Here is a 24,371-nt window from a genome sequence, read left to right on the forward strand (position 1 = left end):
ACATATTTATCTGGAAATGTCTTGTGTGTTATGTGTTAAAGAATGTCAAAGAAATAGAGTGACAATATGTCTTGCTTTCTGTTCTGTGTTTTTGTCTATGGTGACTTTCATGTCTTCTCTGCAAGACGCTTTTCAGAGCAATGAAAATTGGGAACATTTGGAAAGTATGCAGTTGGTAAAGCATTGGTGTGTTTGCGTGCGCGTGTGTGTGTGCGCGCGCAGAGAACGGAAGCCAGACTTTTGGAGGAGGCTCGAGCACTGAGGCAAGAGAAGCAGGCATTGGAGGTGGACCTGGATGTAATGAAAAAGGAACGAGACCTGGCCAAACTTCAGACGCTCAACACTTCAGGTGAGAAGAGAGTGGTGCATGTGTGTGGGAGAGCTACTTTCGTAGCTGGGTTGGAGTCACAGATATTTTTTAGATGCGTCCCACGCATCTCTATAAGAGGCTTTGGTGTCCGTCCGTCCGTCCGTCCGCCGTCCGTCCGTCCGTCCGCCCTCCCGTGATGCGTTTCTGAATTGTGATTCCCTCTTGTGATTCCCCCTCTTGTGATTCCCTCTTGTGTCCACAAGGTGGCAGTCGCTCAGTTTTGGCCTGGAGCTCATGCGTGCAATGCCAGTGAGAAAAACATGGCGGCACTTCCTGTTGATTTTCACATGAAAGTTTTGCTTAATTTAAAGTCCCTAAGCGACTATAAATGTTGTGGCTTCCATATATTGATGTAAAAGTGCCCCACGAAGTAATGAAGCACAACAAAGTTACTCCACATTACCATTTGACCACTCGTTTTTCTATGCTAACAGGGTAGCTAATGTAGCATTGTAAATGATCCAGGGAGAAAGGGGGAAATGTTGTGATTTCAGTCCGCCTGAGGCAACGATTTTCGTGGGGAAGATGACCTGCATCTCGGTGGCATTGAACCACGCCCCCGTGCCTTATTTGGCTCGCTCAACACGTGCGTCCTCAGTCCAATCGCAATGCTTTATTTTCCCCAGACGTTTAATCGCATTTAAGTGAAAGTGCCATGTATACACATCGCAAAATAACTCTTAATCCGATCTATTTAAATCGCATTTATTAAATCGGACTTAAAAACATCATGTACACGTAGCCAATGTCTCATTGATTAGTTTATGGAACTTACTGTTTGTCTGTTACGGTCCACGAAGACAATATCCACGTGAAAACGCAAACGCCTGCAAACCACTGTTTTGACAGAAAGACAGTTCACCTGTCGCCTACTCTGTTTTCTTCCCAAAGCGGCATTTAAAAGTATTCCATGAAATCCAACATCAACGTCACTTCAAATAGGTGACAGCATCATGCACACACATGAAATAACACTTCAGTGAGGGGGGGACATCACTGCTCTCATATTAAAGTGAAAAGAGAATTTCACATTTTAGTTTATTTAATGTAGGCCTATGTAAAATTGCAAATAGCATATAATATAAAATCATCTTGATTAAAAAAAAAAATAGCCTAACAAAAATAGAGATTTTATGTTAAAAAAAAATGTGATATGGGATGGACCGATGGCCCCCCTAGCTAAATTCGCCTTAGGTCCCCACATTGCTAAATGTAGTGTAAGGGATTATTTTGAAAAGACAGTAACATGTAATCAGCAATGCATTACAGTTTTTCAGTAAATTGCCCAACACTGTTGAAATCCTATGGTACTTTTTCAAATCCAGGCTTATACAGTACATGGTAGGCTTATTGATAAATTGCCTTGACAGGTTATGAGGAGGCCAAGGGGGCGTTTGGGCAAAAAAGGTTCAGAACGGGCATAGACGGACGCATCTGTTGTCCGCCTGTCGGACTTGTTTCTTACATAAAGGGGGGAACAGTTCACTCAGAAATGTAGAAATGCTGGCAACTTGACTTTTGAAGCTTCAAGGTGCAAAAGTAAGTTTTTTTGCCTACAACTAAATTCTTGTGATTAAGATGGCATGGGTGTATGAGAATTCTCAGACATTCACAAATAGTAGTGTGTGTGTGTGTGTGTGTGTGTGTGTGTGTGTGTGTGTGTGTGTGTGTGTGTGTGTGTGTGTGTGTGTGTGTGTGTGTGTGTGCGTGTGCGTTCATGTGTGTGTACGTTCGTGTGTGTGTGTGTGTGTGTGTGTGTGTGTGTGTGTGTGTGTGTGTGTGTGTGTGTGTGTGTGTGTGTGTGTGTGTCCACCAGGCGAGCTGGCCTATGAGCTGAAGGTGGTGGAGCAGAGGCATGAGGAGGAGGTGTGTGGGCTGAGGAGGAGGCTGCAGTGGTACTCAGAGAACCAGGAGCTGCTGGACAAAGACTCAGGACGCCTCAAAGCCGCCAACGCAGAGATCAGCAGCCTCCAGGAGCAGGTAAGAATACACGGCCTTGCTGGACAGGTGAGGCCAGTCCTCTACTGGACAGGCTTGATTCAGGAGTTAGAAACTGGAATGTCCCAAAATTCGCCCTATCCCACAATGTTGAAGAGTCTTTAAAGTGGAAATGAAGCACTGACAACTATTATCATTTTTTGGCGGCATATTTATTTTCATAAACGAATGGATGTTCGTTGAACTGCACTTTTAAGTAGTTTTGCTGAAAAATGATATTACCGAGTTTCGCCACAAGGGCGCAGCCATGTTCGCCGCCTACGTAACGCGAATGGTAGAACTTGGTGGCTAATGTAGCCTTCCATTCACTTAACGTTAGCGTGTGCTAACTACAGCGCTAACTGACTCTAATCGTGGCAGTAAAATTGAAGAAGCGCGAGGGGTTCATTTTACATTGTCCCTGGGTTTTCTATGTTATATACCTACTATCAGATGAAAGAGAAATGCCAAGTGTCATTATCACTTTGTGTCAAAAAGCCTTTGCTACGAGCATGGTGGGATAGCTGCAGCCATCCACCCATTGCATCCACCATAGGACAGGAGTCAGGACTGGGGCTGCTCGATCTCATAGGTTTGTAGTGACAGACCGTCACCAATAACGTCTTTTTCCTGCATTGTTGGACGCTAATCTGAAAGCCCATGTCTTTAAGTTGGCTATGTGGTTCAATTCAGTAATAGAAAATAACTTGCAAAATTGGCGAAAGTTTGGAAAGCTTTGTGAAGGGAAGGGACGCAGCCTGTGTGTGTGGCTATCCCATCCCCTCTCTCGTCTCGCTCTCGGAGTTGGAGGAGCTTTGGGGATTTGAAGTTGATGCCACGGGAAATGACACGTTAAACTATCATGGCCTACATTAAGTTATGGCATGCTTAAAGTAGCTGCATCTATTGTAGTAAACTATTATGTTATTGAAGTCGCGGATGCATCCTCAAACTGGCTGGAATGGCGTTGTTGCCTTGGATTATTGTTGACTGGATAACACCGATAAACATGGGCACGGAGATGTCAAAGTAGTCTAATTCAGGTGCTTGGAAAATGTTGGCGAAATCATCGGAAGATGAAGGTAGGGAACTGCAACATTGCACGACATCGCACGATTATGAACAGTGATCATGTTGGCTCATACCAAAATTTGTTAGCGACTTGTCACCTTAGCAAAAAAAAAAGCTGCTTGTTTACCTGTGGTTCGTGTGATGGGATGTCTTGTCTGCCTTCATGCCTCATATTTGTTCTGTCCCATCCAAACACTTATTCTTGCTTCTTTTGGGTTAAGCAAATAAGCTCATAATCAGCCACGCAAGTCCCAAATGTTTAATTCACTACTATCATAACAGCATTAGGAATAGGACACTACCATTCGCGTGACGTCACCCGCTGTTGGCTGGAAACGTTAACAGAAACGTTACGTGTTTGTGCTTTATTTTTTTTATTAACGGCTTAAATTTCAGACTTCAAAAAAAAAAATATTTTCTGGCTTATCTTACTGGTGTTATAGACCCTTATATTAGGTCACTGCTTCATTTCCACTTTAAAGGGACACTGTGCAGGGAATGGTCAAAAAAGGTACTGCAACTATGCTGTGCATTGAAACTGGACTGCCTATTGCCAAATTTGATCTTTACATGAAAGTTTACTAAGTAATAAACAAATACAGTGCCCTCCATAATTATTGGCACCCCTGGTTGAGATGTGTTTTTTAGCTTCCAATTATTTTATTTTTTTTCTAAATAATATGGGACCTTAATGGAAAAAAAGAGAAAAATCCAACCTTCAATACAAGTGCATTTATTCAGTGGGGAAAAAATCCCACATAAAGAAATAATTATTTGACATCAAATAATGTGTGTCACAATTATTAGCACCCCTGGTGTTAATATTTTGTACAACCCCCTTTTGCCAACAAAACAGCACCTAATCTTCTCCTATAATGTTTCACAAGATGGGAAAAGACAGAAAGAGGGATCTTCAGCCATTCCTCTTTGCAGAATCTCTCTAAATCATCCAGAGACCTGGGTCCTCTCTTCTGTACTCTCCTCTTCAGCTCACCCCACAGGTTCTCAATGGGGTTGAGGTCAGGGGACTGAGATGGCCATGGGAGGAGCTTGATTTTGTGTCTGGTGAACCATTTCTGTGTAGATGTGGCCATATGTTTAGGGTCATTGTCTTGCTGAAAGACCCAGTGACGACCCAGCTTCAGCTTTCGGGCAGAGGGCAACAGATTTTGATTTAAAATGTCCTGGTATTTCAAAGCATTCATGATGCCATGCACCCTAACAAGGTTCCCAGGGCCTTTGGAAGCGAAACAGCCCCACAGCATCACTGACCCACCCCCATACTTCACAGTGGGTATGAGGTGCTTTTCAGCATGCGCATCTTTCGTGGTACGCCAGACCCACTTAGAGTATTTGTTGCCAAAAAGCTCAATCTTGGTCTCATCTGACCAAAGCACACGGTCCCAGTTGAAGCCCCAATACCGCTTGGCGAACTCCAGACGCTTGCATTTATGATTGTGAGTGAGGAAAGGTTTTCTCCGTGCATGCCTCCCAAACAGCTTGTTGGCGTGTAGACAGCGCCTGATGGTTGATTTGGAGACTTTGTGACCCCAGGATGCTACCATGTGTTGTAATTCTGTAACAGTGAGCTTTGGAGATCTTTTGATTTCTCTTACCATCCTCCTCACTGTGCGTGGTGGCAAAATAAACTTGGGTCCTCGTCCAGGCTTGTTTACCACTGTTCCAGTTGTTTTGAACTTGTTAATTATTCCTCTCACAGTGGATATGGGCAGCTGCAGTTGAGTGGCAATCTTCTTGTAGCCTCTGCCTGACCTGTGAAGGTCGACGCACATCTGCCTCACTTGTATGCTGTGTTCCTTTGTCTTTCCCATGTTTAAGAGTGGATAAGAGAAATGGCCTCGGTGTCACGTCATATTTATACCCCAGGGAAACAGGAAGTGATGAATTACTAATTAAATGTTCCTACATACTCTGGTAAACTTTGTAAACTACTGTATAAATGACAGAAATGCTTCAATTATATTTATTTCCTGGGAATTGTTAAGGGTGCCAATAATTGTGGAACAGGTGATTTAATGAAAAATAATTATTTTTCAGTCAGGGATTTTTTTATTTTCTTACAATTCATTTGAGTTGAAGGCTACATTTTCCTACAATTTTCAGTGTGACAGTATTCTTCTGCAATAAACACTGAATTTATTTTAAGGCTTTTAACACATCTCAACCAGGGGTGCCAATAATTATGGAGGGCACTGTATATACTAGTATGGTCCAATTACAGTCATTTTTGCAGCTAAAAATGGCTATTTTTGGAAATTCAAAATGGCGGACCATGGAGAAGATCCCCCTTTTCGTGTATGAAAAGTGCAATTTTTCCAGTCAAAATGAATACTTTTAATTTGATGCTGGTGTTAAGTATTCATGAAAAAGGTAACATTAGTGAATGGGCAGCATGAATTCTGGAAATAAACAACTAAAAATCTCACACAGTGTCCCTTTAAAAAAAAAAAAAAATCCTGTTACGGAACGATACAGATCACCACCAAAATGTAATCACTTGTTCCTTTTGTCATTTCCAACTCCACAAAATTTAATCAAAATCCATTCATAACTTTTTGAGTTATCCTGCTGTCAAGCAGATAAACGAACCAAAGCAACCGAAACACAACGTTCTTGGCGGAGGTAACCAGTTCCAGGAACTGGTGAGAACACTACTTAGCTGGCCAGGTGAAAGTGCTCCTCTGCTAGCCAGCCAGTTAAAGTGATACTGTCCCATTTTTGGAAATAAGCTTATTTTACACCTCCCCTTGAGTTAAATAATAGGCTTTTACCGTTCTCCTGTACTTCCAACCGTTTTCTAGTTATGGCAGTGCACATTTTACCTCCAAGCTATTAGTTAACATTGAGTCCTGTGAGACCAGTTGGCCGCGAGCTGGTCTCATAGGACTCAATGTTAACTGCTTGCATGGAGGTAAAATTTGCACTGCCATACCCAGAGAACGGTTGAAAGTACAGAACAACAGTAAAACCTTATTATTTAACTCAAGGGGAGGTGTAAAATAAGCTTATTTCCAAAAATGGGACAGTATCACTTTAAGGCCAAGACTGCACCCCACTGGCCAGTTGAGACCTGGGCTGCCTCAGGGCCCCTAACGTCCCACTGGTCACGAAAAATCCACACGCTTCACTTATCAGGTAACACCACAACTCTGCTGTTCCCATGAGACCACATTCTTACTTGGCCCAGCCCATTGTTGTCAATGCTTGGTTCAAGAAATAATAAAACCCTACCATTATCTCACTTATTGATCTTAGTGAGCCCTCGGGGCAGATTGATTTGCTCCTCAGTGCATACACTGAAAAGGGAACCATTATATAAAGTTTTGTACTTGGATGTGAGGCATTGACTTGCTTTTATGTTTGCAATTAGACAGACATATGGACTCCTGGTGGTTGAGATGAAGCTAAGAGCAATAGTGCTGGTGTATGGTAGAGGCAGCTGATGAAATAAGATGAAACCGAGAGATAGACAGCATACAATTTTCGCAATTCTCTGTGTCTCTGTGACACTGCCAGAATAGGAGTGGAATGTCACTGCCAAAGACATCAAGGCACTTGCTTGCGTATGTGAGCATACAGACACACAGACACACAGACACACACACACACACACTTTAGCGACTGCTCTGTTCTTCTTCCCTCACACAAGCTTCTATTTCCATATCCTTATCCAAGCATAACGCTGAGAAAACGCAGGCGCTGTGGTGTCAATGCAGAGGGATAAAATTTACATGGAAATAAGTGGTGTCAGAAAGCCAGTGTAGACTGTGTATGGGAATCATCAAATCCCAAAATAGTCCTTGGTTAATAGCCTAGATTACTCGATGCAAAAGAATCCCATACACTTCAAAGAACTGTGGCAGATTCACAACAATAAAATAATGATAGCATGTATTAATGTGAAAAGGCTTAAACCATGCAGATTCCTCCTCATACTCGATGCTTGGATGGCAGTTAGTGTGCCTTAGCAGCCTTGCGTAACTGAATATCCTCAGCTCAATACTTTAATTAAGTTTTGGGTACACACACACACACACACACACACACACACACACACACACACACACACACACACACACACACACACACACACACACACACACACACACACACACACACACACCTCTTTCTCCAAATTCCTTCGATTTTTTTTCACTCGTACTGCTCGATTATCTAAGTCAATGATTAATTGAGCGTGTGTCCTTGTGTGTGTGTGTGTGTGTGTGTGTGTGTCCTTGTTCTTTTATATCTGCAAATCACATTGAGCTGCCTATGTGTATGGAATGCGTAATAGAATTATGTTTGCCTTGCCTTGTCTTGTGTGACAGGTGAAGAGTCTGATGTCTCAGGTGGAGACTAAGGCGTGTCAGCAGGCGAGGAAGGCGAAGGAGAGGGCAGCGGACGCCAAGAGGATCATGGACCTGGAGAGACAGGTAAAACACTCTGACTGGGGGGTCCGGCTCTAGCCTGCTATTTCCATGTCCTTGTACCACTTTCATTTGTACAGAGGGTCTGCTTAATTGAGAAACGCTTAGTGCAGAGAGGGTTGAACTCTGATTTTTTTTAACACATTGAATACCAGCCGTTTTTTGGAATTTTAGCTGTAGACTCCCAGCCAATTTCATCATTTTTTGTCACTTTTTGAACAGCCACCGAATATTTTGTCTTAAAACCTACAGACACATGTCAGGGCTTGTTCGAAGGCTGTCTATATGTTTTTACAGTTTGTTCCTAGCGTATTCCATTCCGAAGTTATTCAGGTCTAAGCGAGCATTGGTTTAGTACATGAATGTAAACCAAACCAACAATGGGGTTCTCTAAAAATATAGAAGTGCAGGTCTTAAGAAATGGAGTTAGGGGGTTTTGCATCTGAACTCTTCATATATTATTTATTTATTTATTAATTTATTGAAATGCTAGTAGACTTCATTGCACTAGGCTAGAACTGGTCTACCTTGTCTGTACTGCATGCTGCAAGTTTCATCACCTGGTATGAAACCCACAATTGCAGCGTCAAGAGCAAATGTGTAGTCAGTTTCAAAGAATGTATGATTTGTAGCTCGTGGTGTGAAAAAAAATAGGCCTATTTATTTGAATATTTCACGAAAATGTTTTTAAAATGAACTGAACTTTGAACTAGTTCACAATTAAAATTGTGAACTTTGAACGTGAACTGTTCACTTTGAGTATCTATGAACTGAACTTGAACTAGGTAGTTCAGAAAAACACTGACCTTGGGAATGTATTCTATATGGTCGCTCCACCCTGACCTGAACAGTTTTGCTAGTTATTACCCGATACACTATAATGATTGCAACCAATCTCTGGTCATCTACCTGTTATGTCCAATGACTCATCTCTCCCCCCCCCCCCGTTTTTAATGAAACATATCTAAGTTATAAATATAGGTTGTATTCCTCTTTTTTTATATACGTACATGTCCTAGTTGTGTATAATATGAGGGCTTCCTTTTGTTATGTACTGTATGTAAGCCTTGCATGTTGTCCTTGGGTTTTCCTTCCTCTCATCTAACTCAGCACCTATTCATGCAGTCCTAATAATTATCTCTTCATTTAACACTCACCTACGGCTGTGGCTACTTTTATTTTTTGACACATGGCTATTTTTAACCGAATAGTCATTCATACATGTATTTTTTCACTTGCCAGGAGTAATTTTCAAATTACCTCAGGGGCTGCTGTCATGTCAGCGCTCATTCGCCTCTGTAGAGGGAGCTTGTTTATGCAGAGAGTATTCAGGTCTGCCTGAAGGGTGAAGGTTTAGTTTTTTTCCAGGCTGGCGTAGCTCTTTAGGGATGCAGACAGAGGAGTCTTTGAGTCTTTGAATGTTAGTTGCAGTGCCGTCAGCGCCTGCCATCCAGTATCTGAAGGGAGGCCGTGTCTGTCTCTTTTTTGTCCTTCACCGCTTGAGAAATATCACAAATAACACCAATCAGCATTTCAGATGAAAAGGGAATTCATTTCATTCATTTTTGTAGCCTGTGTTTGTGCATGTTTTTTTGTGAGTGTGTGGTTGGGTGGGTGGGTGTTCGTGCGCCCCACACTGATTCTATAAAGCCACAGAACACACAAAGACGATACGCTGTGTGCATAACTATAAGGCAAACACGTTTTTTTGACCATATCGTCCATTTTATGCATATTTTCCAGCACCAATCTGTATGAACATGAAAACCTATTGGATTTAAGCATTCCAGGTCATGCACATTTGTATAATCAGAGAGGGTGTGATCAAAGGAGCCCAACACCCTATTAGGTAACTTTGTTTTCCTCATGGAAAATGGGCCACAAAAGAGATCTAACAAACTCTAAAAAAAATCTATAAAACATTTTGAACTCCTCCAGGGGGATGTGGCTGTCTTGAAATTGGCAAGATATTGGTTGCGTGGTTACAGAACTTTCAAAGAAATTTAAAGGCAGATTTTTCAGTGGTTTCATGAACTAGCGAAAGTGACTGTTAATGGTCTAGGTAGATGAGCCCATGGCTGGATCGATAATTTGAACAGTGTTCTACTCAGATGCCAACAAAGTCCTGCATAAAGATTGTTGTCTTCTTAAAAGATGCAAACTTTTCCCTCTACCATTCCTTGGGAAATAGTTCTTCTAGAATCTCTCAGTAGGTATGGTAGTAGATGTATTTTAGCCCCTTTCCAACCTGAAGTGGTGCAGCTAGCTCATTTTTAACCATTCCACACTATACCATTATCCTCCACATTGTTGGCGTCTGAGTGAAGCTCTGTATACATTACGGATTCAGCCGTGGGCTCATCCATCCTATCTATCAAGTGTCACTTTCACCAGTTCATTTCTTGACTCAGTCTTGATTTAATTATCTTTTTGAGTGGTTGTCTGTTGTCAGCCTTTCCTACCTTGGCAATGTCTCTGAATACTGAATACCTTGTTCTTCTGGACACATGATATAGGTTTCAGTTCTAGAATATGACAAAACTGCAGGGTAATAATTTTCTGGTAGTTTCACATTTAATTATCCTCAATCTTTGGCAGTTAAATTTCTTTTCACTATGATGGCTTTGTAATGGTGTGTGTGATACTTCTGTTCAAACGTCCAACATCTTGGCAATTTCAAGACGGCCATATCCCTTTGGAAGAGTTCAAAATTATATACTTTGCCTAATTAGAATATAGAAGTTGCCTCTTAATTACTGCACATCGATATAGAATGTCGGGCTCCTTAGGTCACACCCTCTCTTTTGTGTGCATGACATAGAATGTTTAAATCCAAAGGGTTTTATTCATACAGGTTGGTGTTGGAAAATGTGCATAAAATGACAATATGGTCAAAAAAACTTGTTTTCCTAATGATTCTGCACACAGTGTAGAGTCAACATCTTCATGTATAACGCCATACTTCCAAATACGGATACTCTCTGATAATCAGTTTGCTGTTATTTTTACACATCTGTCAGTCATGTCTATAATTTAAAAAAAAAACAGATGTGCATTCCATATGTCCATCAGTATATTTGTTGAAAGTTAATTTTTCTCACCATGGATACGGGCCGCCCGTCACGTCAGGCTGTATGCATGCTTCTGTGGTGGAACTAAAGAGCAACCTAATAAGCCTCTGGCGTTCTGGCCTCAGTAAGCACATCATATCCATAAACAAGCCATCACACATAGCCAAGAGCAGCACATCTCTCTGCAGGTGGGCTGGATGGCTCGTTGGGCAGAGTGTAGCTCAGCTCTGCTGAATTGAAAGGCGTTTAGCTGCCGAGAGTTTAGATCTGCTGCCTGAGGCGGTCGGGAGCCTGTCATCCGAGCCCCTTTAGCGGCTGGCCTGAGCAGTGCACACACACTGCATACAGATTGCTTTTAAAACCACACACGCATGCACACACGCACGCACGCACGGACACTTCCTACTAGCTAGTAACACCTCTGTTACAGTAATTATTACCACTAACTTTTAATTTAATTAACACTTCTGCTAACACATAGCCACACTCACACACACAAGCACAGCTATACAACATAATCCACTATGCACTCCATTAGAAATTGTATTTTAATCACAACCCACTGGTATACAGTGCAATTCACACTCTGGAAGCTGTGTATGATGTATACATACCATATGACTCAAGCATGTACACTGCCTCCTATGCCTATGCCTCTTTCCACACATACTTCAGCCTTCACACATACATCTGAGCCTTAGGTGCGGAGGCGTCTGCTAGCTACTGCTCAAACTTGACTAAGAAGTGTGGAGGTGGAGGGGAGGAGGTGGGAGTTAAATCCGCCTGACACTTCAGAGAGAAACCTCTTCCTTGTGTGTGGGAGAGAATTTGATTTCACTTTTCTCTCTGGAGGTTGACTTGCATACTGTGCTAAAATACTCTAAATAGAGCAGCGATGCTTTTCTGTCTGTCTGTCTGTTTGCCTGCCTAACTGCTTGCCTGTCTGTCTGTGTGTTTGTCTCTCTCCCTGCCTGTCTGCCTGCCTGCTTGTCTGTGTTTCTGTCTGTCCCTGACTGTATGCGTGTCTGTCTATCTGTCTCTCTCTCTGTCTGTGTGTGTGTGCATGTGACAGGTTAAGGAGATGGAGGAGATCCTGAGGCGTCGGCACCCCAACTCCCTGCCAGCCCTGATGTACGCAGCCGCAGCGGCATCAGCAGCAGAGGAAGAGAAGAAAGACGATGAGGAGGAGGGAGAGAGGACCACCACCACCATCCCCAGCCAGAGGCAGGGCGTCAGGTCCCCGTCTGCCAACCCCCCACACAGCACCATCCTGCTGCAGCGTCGTGTCCAGCGCCTGGAGGCCGAGCTGGAGAGCCGAGACGAGGACGCCAAGCGCAGCCTCCGCGCCCTGGAGCAGCAGTTCTACACAGTCAAGGTGTGTGTGTGTGTGTGTGCGAGAGCTAGAGGGTGTGTGTGTGTGTGTCTGTGTGTCTGTGTGTCTGTGTCTGTGTCTGTGTCTTTGTGTGTGTGTGTGTGTGTGTGTGTGTGTGTGTTTTCTCGAAAAAAAGTTCTCGAATTTGACCCGGGCCCGAGACTAATTACAATTTTTGTGTCCGAGCCCGACCTAAGCCCAAGACCAGTGGCATAACAATAAAACAAAACAAAATGTGCACAAACAAGGTTATCTATGTGGACTCCATATTCAATATAGCACACAGCCATAGAGATGCCAAACAGCGCCAGGATGGAGCTTTGTGAACTGAGGTCATCACATTCCTATAAGAGAAAAGTGGATGTGGATGTACACTCGCCGGCCACTTCATTAGGAACACCTCTCTAGTGCTGGGTTGGACCCCCTTTTCCCTTCAGAATGGCCTGAACTGTCTGCAACAATACTCGGGTAGGCTGTGGCATTCCAACAAAGATAAATTGGTATTAATTGGCCCAATGAATTGTGCTAAGAAAATATCTTTATGCCATTATACCTCCAGCCTGAAACGTTGATGTAAGGCAGGGTTGACCCATGTTTTCATGGTGTTGATGCCAAATTCTGACCATTCCACCTGAGTGTTGCAGTAGATATCAAGACTCATCAGACAAGGAAACATTTTTTCGATCTTCTAGTGTCATTTATGGTGAGCCTGGCCATATTGTTGCCTCATTTTCCTGGTCTTAGCTGACAGGAGTGGCACCAAATGTGGTTTTCTGCTTCTGTAGCCCATTTGCCTCAAGAGTGAATGTGCTGTGTAATCGGGGATTCTCTTATGCATACCTCGGTTATAATGAGTGGTTATTTGACTTAATGCTGCGTTTGTATCAGCTCCAACCAGTCTGGCCATTCTCATCTGACCTCTGCCATCAACAAGGCATTTTCCCCACAGAATCGCTGCTCACTGTATTTTTTATTTATTTTTCTTACCTTTCTTTGTAAACCCCTTGAGATTGTTATGTGTGAATATCCCAGTAGATCAGTCTTTTCTGAAATATCCAAATCAAGCCTTTCGGCACCAACAGCCATGCCATGTTCAAAGTCATTTAAATAGCCTCTATTCCCCATTATTATGCTCGGTGCATAAGATCGCTGCAGAAGATCATCTCGACCATGTCTACATGCACAAATGCATAGAGTTGCCACCATGTGATTGGCTGATCAGAAATTTGCCTCAATGAACAGTTGTAACAGGCAGGGTTCCCACTGGTGCTTGAATTCCTTGAAAATGCTTGAATTTCAATTAAGTGTTTTCAAGGTTGTGAAAATGCTTGAATTTTCGGTGAAGTGCTTGAAAATGCTTGAAATTTGTGTCAAGTCAGACTCAATAAACCAAATATTAGAAGTAAATTGTTTAGGTACATAAAAAATCTGAGGGAGTGAGATGTCAGATGAGATTTGCCATTCGACACCTTAAAATTGATTAGAATGCAGGAAAATTGCATCTTAAAAACATTTTTTTTTTCTGGGCGAGGAACCACACATCCCCCTCCCACTAGTAGGCGACCTATTTAAAGGTGCTTGAAAACTGAAAAAAATGGTGCTTGAAAGTGCTTGAAAAGTGCTTGGATTTGTTCATGAAAAAGGAGTGGGAACCCTGAACAGGTATTCCTAATGCAGTGGCCGGTGAGTGTATGTACCGTAAATGGTGTATGTGAGATGTGAGTCGCAAAAGATCTGACCATTGCTGGACTGTTGACCGTAACACAGTTGACTGTTTTGAAAGTTTTTTTGTGCTAGTGGTCTCTTATGTGTTGAAAAAATCCTATGAACAGATACTTGGGATGCAAGTCTTGTCTGATTTGAATTTAGTCACCCTCCTGACACGTTACAGGGATTTATAATGAAAAAAGTGTCAGTCTGTATCACAGTGAATCATAAAATCTTATGAAGCTCAACAATCACATTTTCCATAATGACAACTTTGTTGCTAATGGACATAAAAACTTTCAAACGTATGTTGTTTCAACTGTGTAGTATTTTTATATAGGCTGATATGACAGTATTTGTCCATAACACTGTTGACAGAATAATCAAGCAAATGTTTGCTTTCATTAAAATATTTAGCAAATGATTTACGATTAAGCTTGGCAATTTGTTTGTTTGAAAACTTTAATGTATACTCTATGGAAACATCTAGGTCATTTTTTTTTTTTTTTTTTAAATCTGATAATTGACATTTTGCTTTTGCCAAAAGCGCACTCGAAACGTAGAATCAGTCATATATATATTCACCAGGCAGTTTTGTGGCTTACAAAAGAAGACAAAAACAAATGGAAAGTGCACTGCAGATTATCCTCACTGAGCAGTAATCTTCTTGCTCAGCCCATAAAATCCATGACCAAAAACGACCCAAATCTTTTGCGCTTCACTGAAGTCAATTTTGATCCATAAACACCAGCAATGGAGAGCTGAGTAATGTTAGCTATTATCTCATGTGGGAGCTTACCTGAAAATCGAGGGGCGCGCATGCTTTTAGTCTTCCTGCCAGGCAAGTGAAAATAACCTAGGGTATAATTTGACGCTGCCATTTAAATTTTGTAAAGAGAAAAGCAGATGGGGTTTTTTTCAAGAGATCGTTGAAATCCTGTGTTTGTGCACACGTTGGCATCCCACATTGCCCAAAAAAACTGTTTATGGCAATTTTTCCAGAGAGATTTATTTATTTATTTTTCTTTGCTTTTTTGTTTCTGTTGTTTTCATATGGTTGTTTACTCCTCTGAATGCTCGGTTGCTGTAGTGTGATGGGGTGATTGGTGGGTCTGTGGAAGAAGCAATGTTTGATTCAAAATTCAAATTGAAGGAGAAACATTTGTACTCTAGTTGTGGCAATGCTGATAAGACAGGATCAAAATCGTGTGTGCGCGTGCGTGCATGCGTTAGTGATTAAAGCCCCTTAGTCAGGCTTATTCATATGAATACTTCAGATAATATGTTTCAGATTTGTTAATACTTTGGGATTTTAGCTTAAAACCGCACTGAGGTGTATAAAACAATTGAAAATTCCTTCCAGAGCAGGGCTTTTTCTAGGAATTTTTGGCATGAGGGAGCATCATGGCAGGTTGCGGGGGGGTGAAAGGGGAATTTACTAGGGGCGCTCAAAAAAGTAATTTATATATTTAAAGAAAAAGAAATATGAGGGCGCACCCGCGGAGGTATGAGGGTGGAGCGCCCCTATTTCCCCGTTCAGAAAAAGCCCTGCCGAGGTTTCATAATCAATGTACTAAATCTAGCCCAACAAGTCTTGCATACCGCCCTCATTCAGAAAGAGTTAAATATACACAGTGGGAAGACTTGTGAATAAAATACTGTTCAAGCACACATGATCAAGAGGCATTGAAATGTTTCGGTGCTGGCACGCAGCTGTCTACTTCCATGATGTTTTTACCACCCGACTGGGTTTTTATCATCCTTCAGTTCACCTTCTCACTGTGCTTTGATCTGTCTGATGAAGGTTACAAATCGTGTTAGTTCATAAACAACCTTGCCTTGTCTGTGTTATGTGTCGATAATGACTGTAAGCTATACCTTTCGTAAACGACCTTGCTGTGCGTCTGTGTGTTTTTGTGTGTCTCTGGTGCGAGTTTGTACACCCATGCAATGTGTGTATGCGTAGCTGCTGAAATATCAGGATTGCTAGTATTTCTACTTTCATGAATAACCTTGCAATATTTATCCCTCTGTGTGCATACGTACATGCGTGTCTAGTTCAAGTATGAGGAGCGGATAGCCGAACTTCAGAGGCAGCTGTCTGAGACCTGCCAATCACCACGGAAGACTGGACGACCCCAGGAAGGAGGGTTGGAGGAAGGTGAAGATGACAAAGACCAGCCTGAGGAGGAGGAGGAAGAGGGAGGAGCAGTGTTAGTGGCCTCTGCTCGCTCCCCCCAGAAGGTAATTTTTGTGTGTATTTGGTGCATTTGTTTATGCTGCTGTACCAGAGAGAGTAGAGAGAGAGAGGTTCCATTGGCCCATTGTTTCTGGGTTCTACTATTGCAAGGGGGGGGTGGGGAATCCCCCGTTAGGCAGACCTAAGGACTGTTCTATTCATTGTAGGAGTATTATGACATGCCCCTTTAGGCAGACCGGAACCTGGTCATGTTAGGTGCCCATAGCAACCTATTACAATGACATATCTCTATATACTTCAAGTATCTCTGGCTGTACTGTCCTTTGAAATGAATAAAAGTTGGTTTGCTCTACTACTAAAAGGGCCAGAAGAAGACTGTGGGCCAGAAAGCAGAGAGCCAGAGCCATGACGCCGCCCTGCAGACGGAGCTGGCCAGCCTTCGGCAGCAGCTGTCCAAGCTCCAGCAGCAACACTACGGCTCCAATGTATGTATGGTGGCATGGCTGGTTAATGGGTGGGGGTGGTGAAAGTATGTAGAGGCGAGGAGTGGATGTGTTTTTGATATATACAGCCGTCTCCAAAAGAATTGTCGCCTATCCATATGTGTGGAATAACAGCTAATAACCTGACTTTCAATTAATCACTTGGCTTCAGAGGTCACTCATAAGAAAGCTACAACCCTCCCGAATGAAAATATATGTACAAAAATACATTTCATGCAGCAAAGAAAGATTGACCCTTTAATGAACACAGAAGGGACAGATTTTCACTAGAGAAAAATAATCTGGAAAAAATACATGGTGCCTAAAGTCAAACATGGGAGGGATACAGCTCTTATGTGGAGCTGCATACATGCTGCTGGTGTGTGAGGCCTTTTATCATTGATTAAATCATGAAGTTAAAAATGTATTGCTCTACGTATAGCAAATATGTCACCATCTCTCATTGACCTCCATTGATTTTCATTGTGTTGCTTTCCATGATTACAATGACCCTAAACATACACCTAAGGCCAAAGTTGATTTTCTGGAGAGGTGAGAGTGAATCAGTGATCAAGTATGACACCCGATCTGCGTATTTGAAGTCTTTTGAAGTGACTTATCTGCTCATTTTCACATTATGTTCGATAGGCGACAAAACTTTTGTCTTGTGAAAATCTGTCCTGTCTGTGTTCATTAAAGGGTCAATCTTTCTTTGCTGCATGAAATGTATTTTTGTACATATATTTTCATTCGGGAGGGTTGTAGCTTTCATATGAGTGACTTCTAAAGCCAAGTGATTAATTGAAAGTCAGGTTATTAGCTGTTATTCCAAACAGATGGATAGGCGACAACTCTTTTGGAGACGGCTGTATTTAAATGGTGTCTATGCGTGTACTGCATGTGCTTGTACAGTATATGACCTGTGTGTCACAAAAGATCTTGACTAGGGGGGGGGCGCTGTGGCGCAGCGGTGCTAAATCCCCCACATTTGGGCTTACATTGCCCACGAGGACCCCGGTTCGAGTCCGGCCGGGGTCATTTCCCGACCCTGCCCCATCTCTCTCTCCCAGTCCTTTCCTGTCTACTCTCACACTGTCCTATAATAATAAAGGCCAAAAAGCTACACAAAAAAATGCTTTAAAAGATCTTGACTACTCCTGAACCTGATTTATTGACTTGTCTGATGTGAAAACGAGTATCGCCATGTGACGATAAAGACTCTGATCTAATCTGTCCCACCTGCACCACACCAGCAGGGGGCTCCACTGGCGCCCCGCAGCCCGGGCGGCGCCATCACCCAGCGCAGCGTGCGGCAGGCGGAGGAGGCCATGCAGCAGCGTGTGGAGCGGCTCACGGCAGAGCTGAACGCCAAGAGCCGCAGCCTGCAGGAGCTCACGCGCACCGTGGAGAGGCTGCAGAGGGAGAGGAGAACCATGCTGTCCGGACACTGGGGACCGCCAGGTGAACACACACACACACACACACACACACACACACACACACACACACACACACACACACACACACACACACACACACACACACACACACACACTGCAGAGGGAGAGGAGAACCATGCTGTCCGGACACTGGGGACCGCCAGGTGAACACACACACACACACACACACACACACACACACACACACACACACACACACACACACACACACACACACACTGCAGAGGGAGAGGAGAATCATGGCTGGCTGTCCGGACACTGGGGACCAGCAGGTAACACACACACACACACACACACACACACACACACACACACACACACACACACACACACACACACACACACACGTGTGCGCGCACGCACAAGCTCACATACACCATGGATAGGCTGCAGAGAGAAATATGCACATGCTGTCTGGACTCTGGGGATCACCAGGTTAACACGCAGGGGCAAAGACGCACACTGGACACGCAAAGGACGCTTTTTCAGGGTTTTGTATTCTAATGGGAACTTTTGGAGCCCACATTGTTACATAAGCAGACACAACCGCACATAGGTAGGAGCTTGCTGTTCAGACACTGGGGACCATCAGGAGGGAAGAACACACACACACACACACACACACACACACACACACACACACACACACACACACACACACACACACACACACACAATCACACACACACAATCACACACACACAATCACACACACACAATCACACACACAATCACACACACAATCACACACACACACACACACACACACAACACACACACACTTTCTGTCTGCCACTGCACAAAGTAATATTGTGGAACACCTGCTGTGTGCGGCAGATGCGCCATACATGTAGGCACACAAACATGAACACGCTCACAATTCTGCACAAAGAACATGGCCTTCTTCCATTAACCTTGTTCGCACAGTGAAAGTGGAAAGAAGCATCTAAGGAAAATGGAGAGAAGGAGGTGAGTCATGCTCTCTATACAGTGTGGCTCATACCCTGGCAGAATGTATGCTTTGTTAGTGATTTCTGAATCGAATGAGAATGAAATCGCTAAAACTTTTTTTCTCCATTCATTGCTATTGACTGGCTGAAGACATTTATAAGCAATCACCTCTGTTTACTCTTTCAAAATCGTAATCACAACACAAGCTGCCCAAATGATCCTGATCAAACGTTTACATACCTTAGTTTTTGATGCTGCACACTGCTCCTTTTAACATTTAAATATTTTTTAGGAATTTATAATATTTTTATCTAGTTAATGTATCCATCTTTCCTTGAATGTGGAGGGAAAGGTCCAGTGCATTTGTAACTCAAATCTCCCCATAACATCAGTGATCTACCACCATGTTGCACAGAAGGCATGGTGTAATTTTCATCATAGGCCTTGTTCACTGTTCTACAAATGTAGAGTTAATAGTGGTTGGAAAATAAGTTCAGTGTCGGTCTCATTTTTCCAAATGACTGTGTCAGGGGTTTTGACATTGGTTTATTTGCTATTTGTTGTGTGATAAGGAAAATAATTTGTGGCATTTTTGTAGTATAGTATTGGCTTTCTAATGGCAGCCCCCTATACAGACCTTCTTCAAGTTATTTTTTGGTCGTTCTGAACAAGTTTCCTTCCAATTCTGACTGAAATTGTATTTCAAATGTATTGATTTCAACAGAGCCCCTCATGTTACACTTGAATTCAAAGTTCAAGAGTGCCAATTGACATTCGTAATTTGTTCGATTCTTTTTATGACCCTTTCTTGTTTCATAGGGTTCAATTATCTAGCCTTTTGACAAATCTTTTGCTTTCTAGATGACTTAAAACGTGAATACTGTCAATGAAGCACTGACTTGAGGGAATGCAATGATCAAGCTTATTTGGGTTGTTTCTGTTGTTATTACTATTGCAAAAGATAAAACCCAATTGTTTTACAGTAAATGGTTTCATTCAAACAAAAAACATGAGTGATGGACAATATGATTATTCATGTTCTATGAAAAATGGCTACAAATCTAAACATCCTACCAGGGCATGTAAACTTAAGAGCAGCACAGTATAAGTTATCTTAGAGCAAGTCCTGAATGACAGATGTGCCATGTTGACCCAACACTGGGGCCTAATTAGGCATACGCGTATAAACAGACTGTCTGTGACTTTGTGTGCTTGTGTGTCTAAAGTTGATCAATATCACAAAAGAGTATCGTAATTTGTTTCTCCATACTCTCATATAGCGTATGTACAGTTGAGGACGATATTATTAGCCCCCCTCCTGAAATTAGACATATCTCTTCATTGATCATTGAGAATGATCATTATTAATAAATGTATGTTATTCTGGAAACGAATACACCATGGAGATAGTATCCAATAAGTTAAATTTGGACTTTTCCATTTTCACAATGAGTTTAAACAAAAAAGTGTAAAAATGGCAGGGACAAAATTAATAGCCCCCTTATCATTAATAGTCAATACAGTGCCATTTATGAACATAAATTGACACCAGGCACTTTGATTAGTTGTTAACTATGTTGGCACATGTCCTACCAGGGATTTTGGCCCATTGTTTTCATTGCAAATAGTTAAGCTGGTCCAAATTGCATGGATGTTGAGGATGGACATTCATTTTCAGCACTCTTCAAATACTATCTAAAGGATTGAGGTCTGAACCACTCCATGACCATGGTTTTAGTATCCTTGAGGAACATTTGAACTATTTTGGATGCAAGTTTTGGGTTATTATCTTATTGAAAGATCCAGTGAAGATCTTAACTCCCTCTATGAGCATATTTTTGCAAGGTCACTTTCCACATTCTATCATAATTTTCAGTTTTTATGGTGCCATACACCCAAACAAGGTTTCCTGTGGCTGAGGCTGCCACAGAATGATGCATCCACCACCATGTTTAATTGTGGAAACCATCTTATAACGATTCAAGGCATATCCCTTTCTTCACCTGACAGAAGCAGAATTCATGCATCAAAGCAGGTGCAATTGAATATCATTCTTGGGGGGGAAAAAACCTCCAGGTGAGGCCAGGTCGATAACAATCATCTAGGCAGGTGTCCAATGCTTCTTTGGTCTAATGAGGCTAAGCAGTTTCCACAGTTACAGATAGTGGAAGGGCATCAAGTTTAGTCTGTTATTCAGCCTCAGACACAGGGAATATGGGTCTGAATCTGGATTGCTGGGTCTTCCAACAACATTGTAGCCCAAAGCATACATTTAGATTAGTTCAGAGGTTCTTCAAGGACACTAAAACCATGATATTGGAATCACCCGCTCATAGTCCAGTCCTCAATCCCACTGAGAGTCTGTGGTTAATGTCTATGCTCAGCATCCATGCGATTTGGACCAGCTAGAACACTTCGCAGTGAAGAAATGGGCCAAAATCCATAGTGGGGCACGGGCCAACCTAGGTAGCAACTTATCAGAGCCTGTTGTCAGTTTTGGTTCATAAATGGCGCCATATTGACTATTAATGATCAGGGGGCTAATAATTTTGTCCTTGTCATTTTTGCCCTTTTTTGTTTAAACTCATCGTAACAATAGAACAATCCAAATTCAAGTCATTGAACATTATCTCCATCAGTGTATTTGTTTCCAGAATAACAGAAACGGTGAATAATGGTAATTCTTACTGAGAAATCAAGAGAAATGTCTAATTTCAGGAGGGGGGCTAATAATATCGTCCTCAACTGTATATGTGTATATGTCTGCAATGTGCCTGCTGTGTTTGTGTTCCTGTGTGTGCGTGCATGTGTGCGTGCTCGCGTGCATGTGTGTAAATCTAATCAATACATCAAAACAATATGCCATTATGTGTCTTTATGGGCTTAGGGGTCAAGGGTCAAGACAGCGGGTTCAGAGGTCATGAGGAGAAGGCCAAGGGCAAGAGTTGCGCTATAGGAACGAGTACCACCACCACCACCACGTCCGCAGCTGCTGCTGCTGCTGCTGCTAATAAAGGCACCATGACCAGCCTGGAGAGCTTCCCTGCCACGCAGGACGAGAAGGCATACCAGCCGGCCGAGTTCGCAGAGTCCCATATCTCTGAGGTAAGCAAACAAATTTAAAAAATGCTAACTGGAAGACGTGGAATGTATCGCTACAAAACACCATCCCATACCTGCTCTAACACACCATGCCATAACCTGCTCTAAAACACCATCCCATACCTGCTCTAAAACACCATCCCATACCTGCTCTAAAACACCATCCCATACCTGCTCTAAAACACCATGCCGTAACCTGCTCTGAAAGGTTGTGTTCATTTGTGGTCAGCATTTTGAGCTGCATGGCTATAGGAAATGTGCTATACACATTCTTTCTTTCTCTCTTTCCTTCATATTAAGGTGCTGGAGGAGAGGGCAGCGCTACAAGAGAGGCTGGCCAAGATAGAGGAAGAGACTCGCAGGGAGATGGAGGAGCTACGGCGGGCTGCTAGCCACGCTCAGGCTGAACTGCAGAGGTAAGAGGACACACACTGAGACACACAAACTGTGTTCGGGCCGAGCGTGCCAGTGCCCGTGCCTGCACCAGTTACACTCTGAATTTAAAGGTACACTGTGCAAGAAATGGTCAAAACAGGTACTGCAACTATGCTGCTGAATGAAACTGGGCTGCCTATTGATCTTTACATGAAAGTTTACTAAGTAATAAACAAATATTTTCTAGTATGGTCCAAGTAGAGTCATTTTTGCAGCTAAAAATGGCCATTTTTGGAAATTCAAAATGGCGGACCATGGAGAAGATCCCCCTTTTCATGTATGAAAAGTGAAATTTTTCCAGTCATAATGAATACTTACAATTTAATGGTGGTGGTAAGTATTCATGAAAAAGGTAACATTAGTGAATGGGCAGCATGAATTCTGGAAATAAACAACTAAAAATCTCACACAGTGTCCCTTTAAGTGCCTACCTGAGAACCACCTTTGTTCTAACAGTGGGCTCTGAATTTTTCTGTAAGAGACCATTTGTTACCTGGATGAACTTGCTGACATCCACATTGTCAACACGGTTCGCAGAGAAGCACCTAGTATATTTCAGTTTGCATCGTGAACCAACTTTCTGGTTTCCGAATGCTGAGATTTGCGATGTGAACACGCCAGCCGGTTTGAGATTAGGTGCAGGAACAGGCTCCGGCACAGCTGTCTGTCAACCTGAACGCGCCTGTAGAGTATGTACACAGACACACTTTTATGAAGCAACGCAAAGCCAGAAACGGCAGAGGTAGGGGAGGCAGCCCTATTCCATAACACATGCCGGTACATAAAACATACCAGGGGATACACACACTCACACACGTCTGTACAGGCTGAGCTGCAGAGGTAGGATACAAACACCCACACATACACACACACACACACACGCACACCACTGTCTTTTTATTAGTGCTGTTTGACCCATTTATGCAGGATGCTGCGTAGCGCAACATTGACCATAGTGCATGAAGCTGCATGGTGCAGCATTCAGGCTTATGAGTTTTGAGATTATTTTTATTAAAAATGTTGGCATGTTAGAATGAACGAACAAGTGCCAATGCAAAGATGGGTGTCTAAACTTTTAAGTGCAATTTGTTTCATGTTTTTATGTGGTTCAGGGGCTGAGATATTAAGGTTTTTATAGGCTCACTACCTTTTCCCAAAAATGGCTTAGCCATTTTTTGCAGGTGTTAAATTAGTGAAATCCAGGCCAACTAAAATGTGCTCAAGTCAACAAATTACTGAAGCACAACATTAGCTAAACAAAAAGAATAGGTTTGCATCTTCAAAGAAGTGATGTTGCTTACAGCTTGACTCCCTTGACATGCCCTTACCTGGGTGACTCCTGGGAGAACCCCCACAGACAGAAAGATATCTGTACATAAAACATAAAATGTGGAAATGCGTGTGTTTTTCTTGTCTCTAGTCATCCTTTCCTTTCCTCCTCCACAAATTGGCTGTTAACCTTTTATAGTCAGTCATGGAGTCATAGAGGGGAGACGTATAATCAGTCAAAAGGTTGTGTTTAATTCCCATCGTTTATCCTGCAGTGACACAGGTGTCAAAGAGCACGTGACGATCTGCTGTTGCTGAGGGCTGTTGTACTTCATGGCACGTCTTGTAGAAGGCTGTCCCTTTTTGTTAAACTCACAATTGTTTTCATTGTCTTTGTTTTAGCAGTACCTAAAGGTGAACAACTTTTTTTTTTTTTTTAACTTTGGACCCTTGATT

At 42.6% G+C, this 24,371-nt stretch overlaps 1 protein-coding gene across 2 annotated transcripts in view; it reads left to right on the plus strand.

The window, feature by feature from the left end:
* Positions 1–24,371, plus strand: part of cep162 (centrosomal protein 162) — a 113,732-nt gene that overhangs the window by 75,797 nt on the left and 13,564 nt on the right. The window contains exons 19-27 of one of the 2 annotated variants that reach the window (XM_063199016.1): positions 223–349; positions 2,187–2,350; positions 7,768–7,872; positions 12,010–12,312; positions 16,075–16,260; positions 16,579–16,701; positions 17,952–18,159; positions 21,997–22,214; positions 22,512–22,627. In XM_063199016.1, coding sequence (XP_063055086.1) covers positions 223–349; positions 2,187–2,350; positions 7,768–7,872; positions 12,010–12,312; positions 16,075–16,260; positions 16,579–16,701; positions 17,952–18,159; positions 21,997–22,214; positions 22,512–22,627 — 1,550 coding nt within the window. The remainder of the gene's footprint in view (positions 1–222; positions 350–2,186; positions 2,351–7,767; positions 7,873–12,009; positions 12,313–16,074; positions 16,261–16,578; positions 16,702–17,951; positions 18,160–21,996; positions 22,215–22,511; positions 22,628–24,371) is intronic. The other variant, XM_063199017.1, reaches the window with a different exon arrangement.

This window comes from Engraulis encrasicolus, chromosome 5 (genome assembly GCF_034702125.1).
Source record: "Engraulis encrasicolus isolate BLACKSEA-1 chromosome 5, IST_EnEncr_1.0, whole genome shotgun sequence".
NCBI lineage: Eukaryota > Metazoa > Chordata > Actinopteri > Clupeiformes > Engraulidae > Engraulis > Engraulis encrasicolus.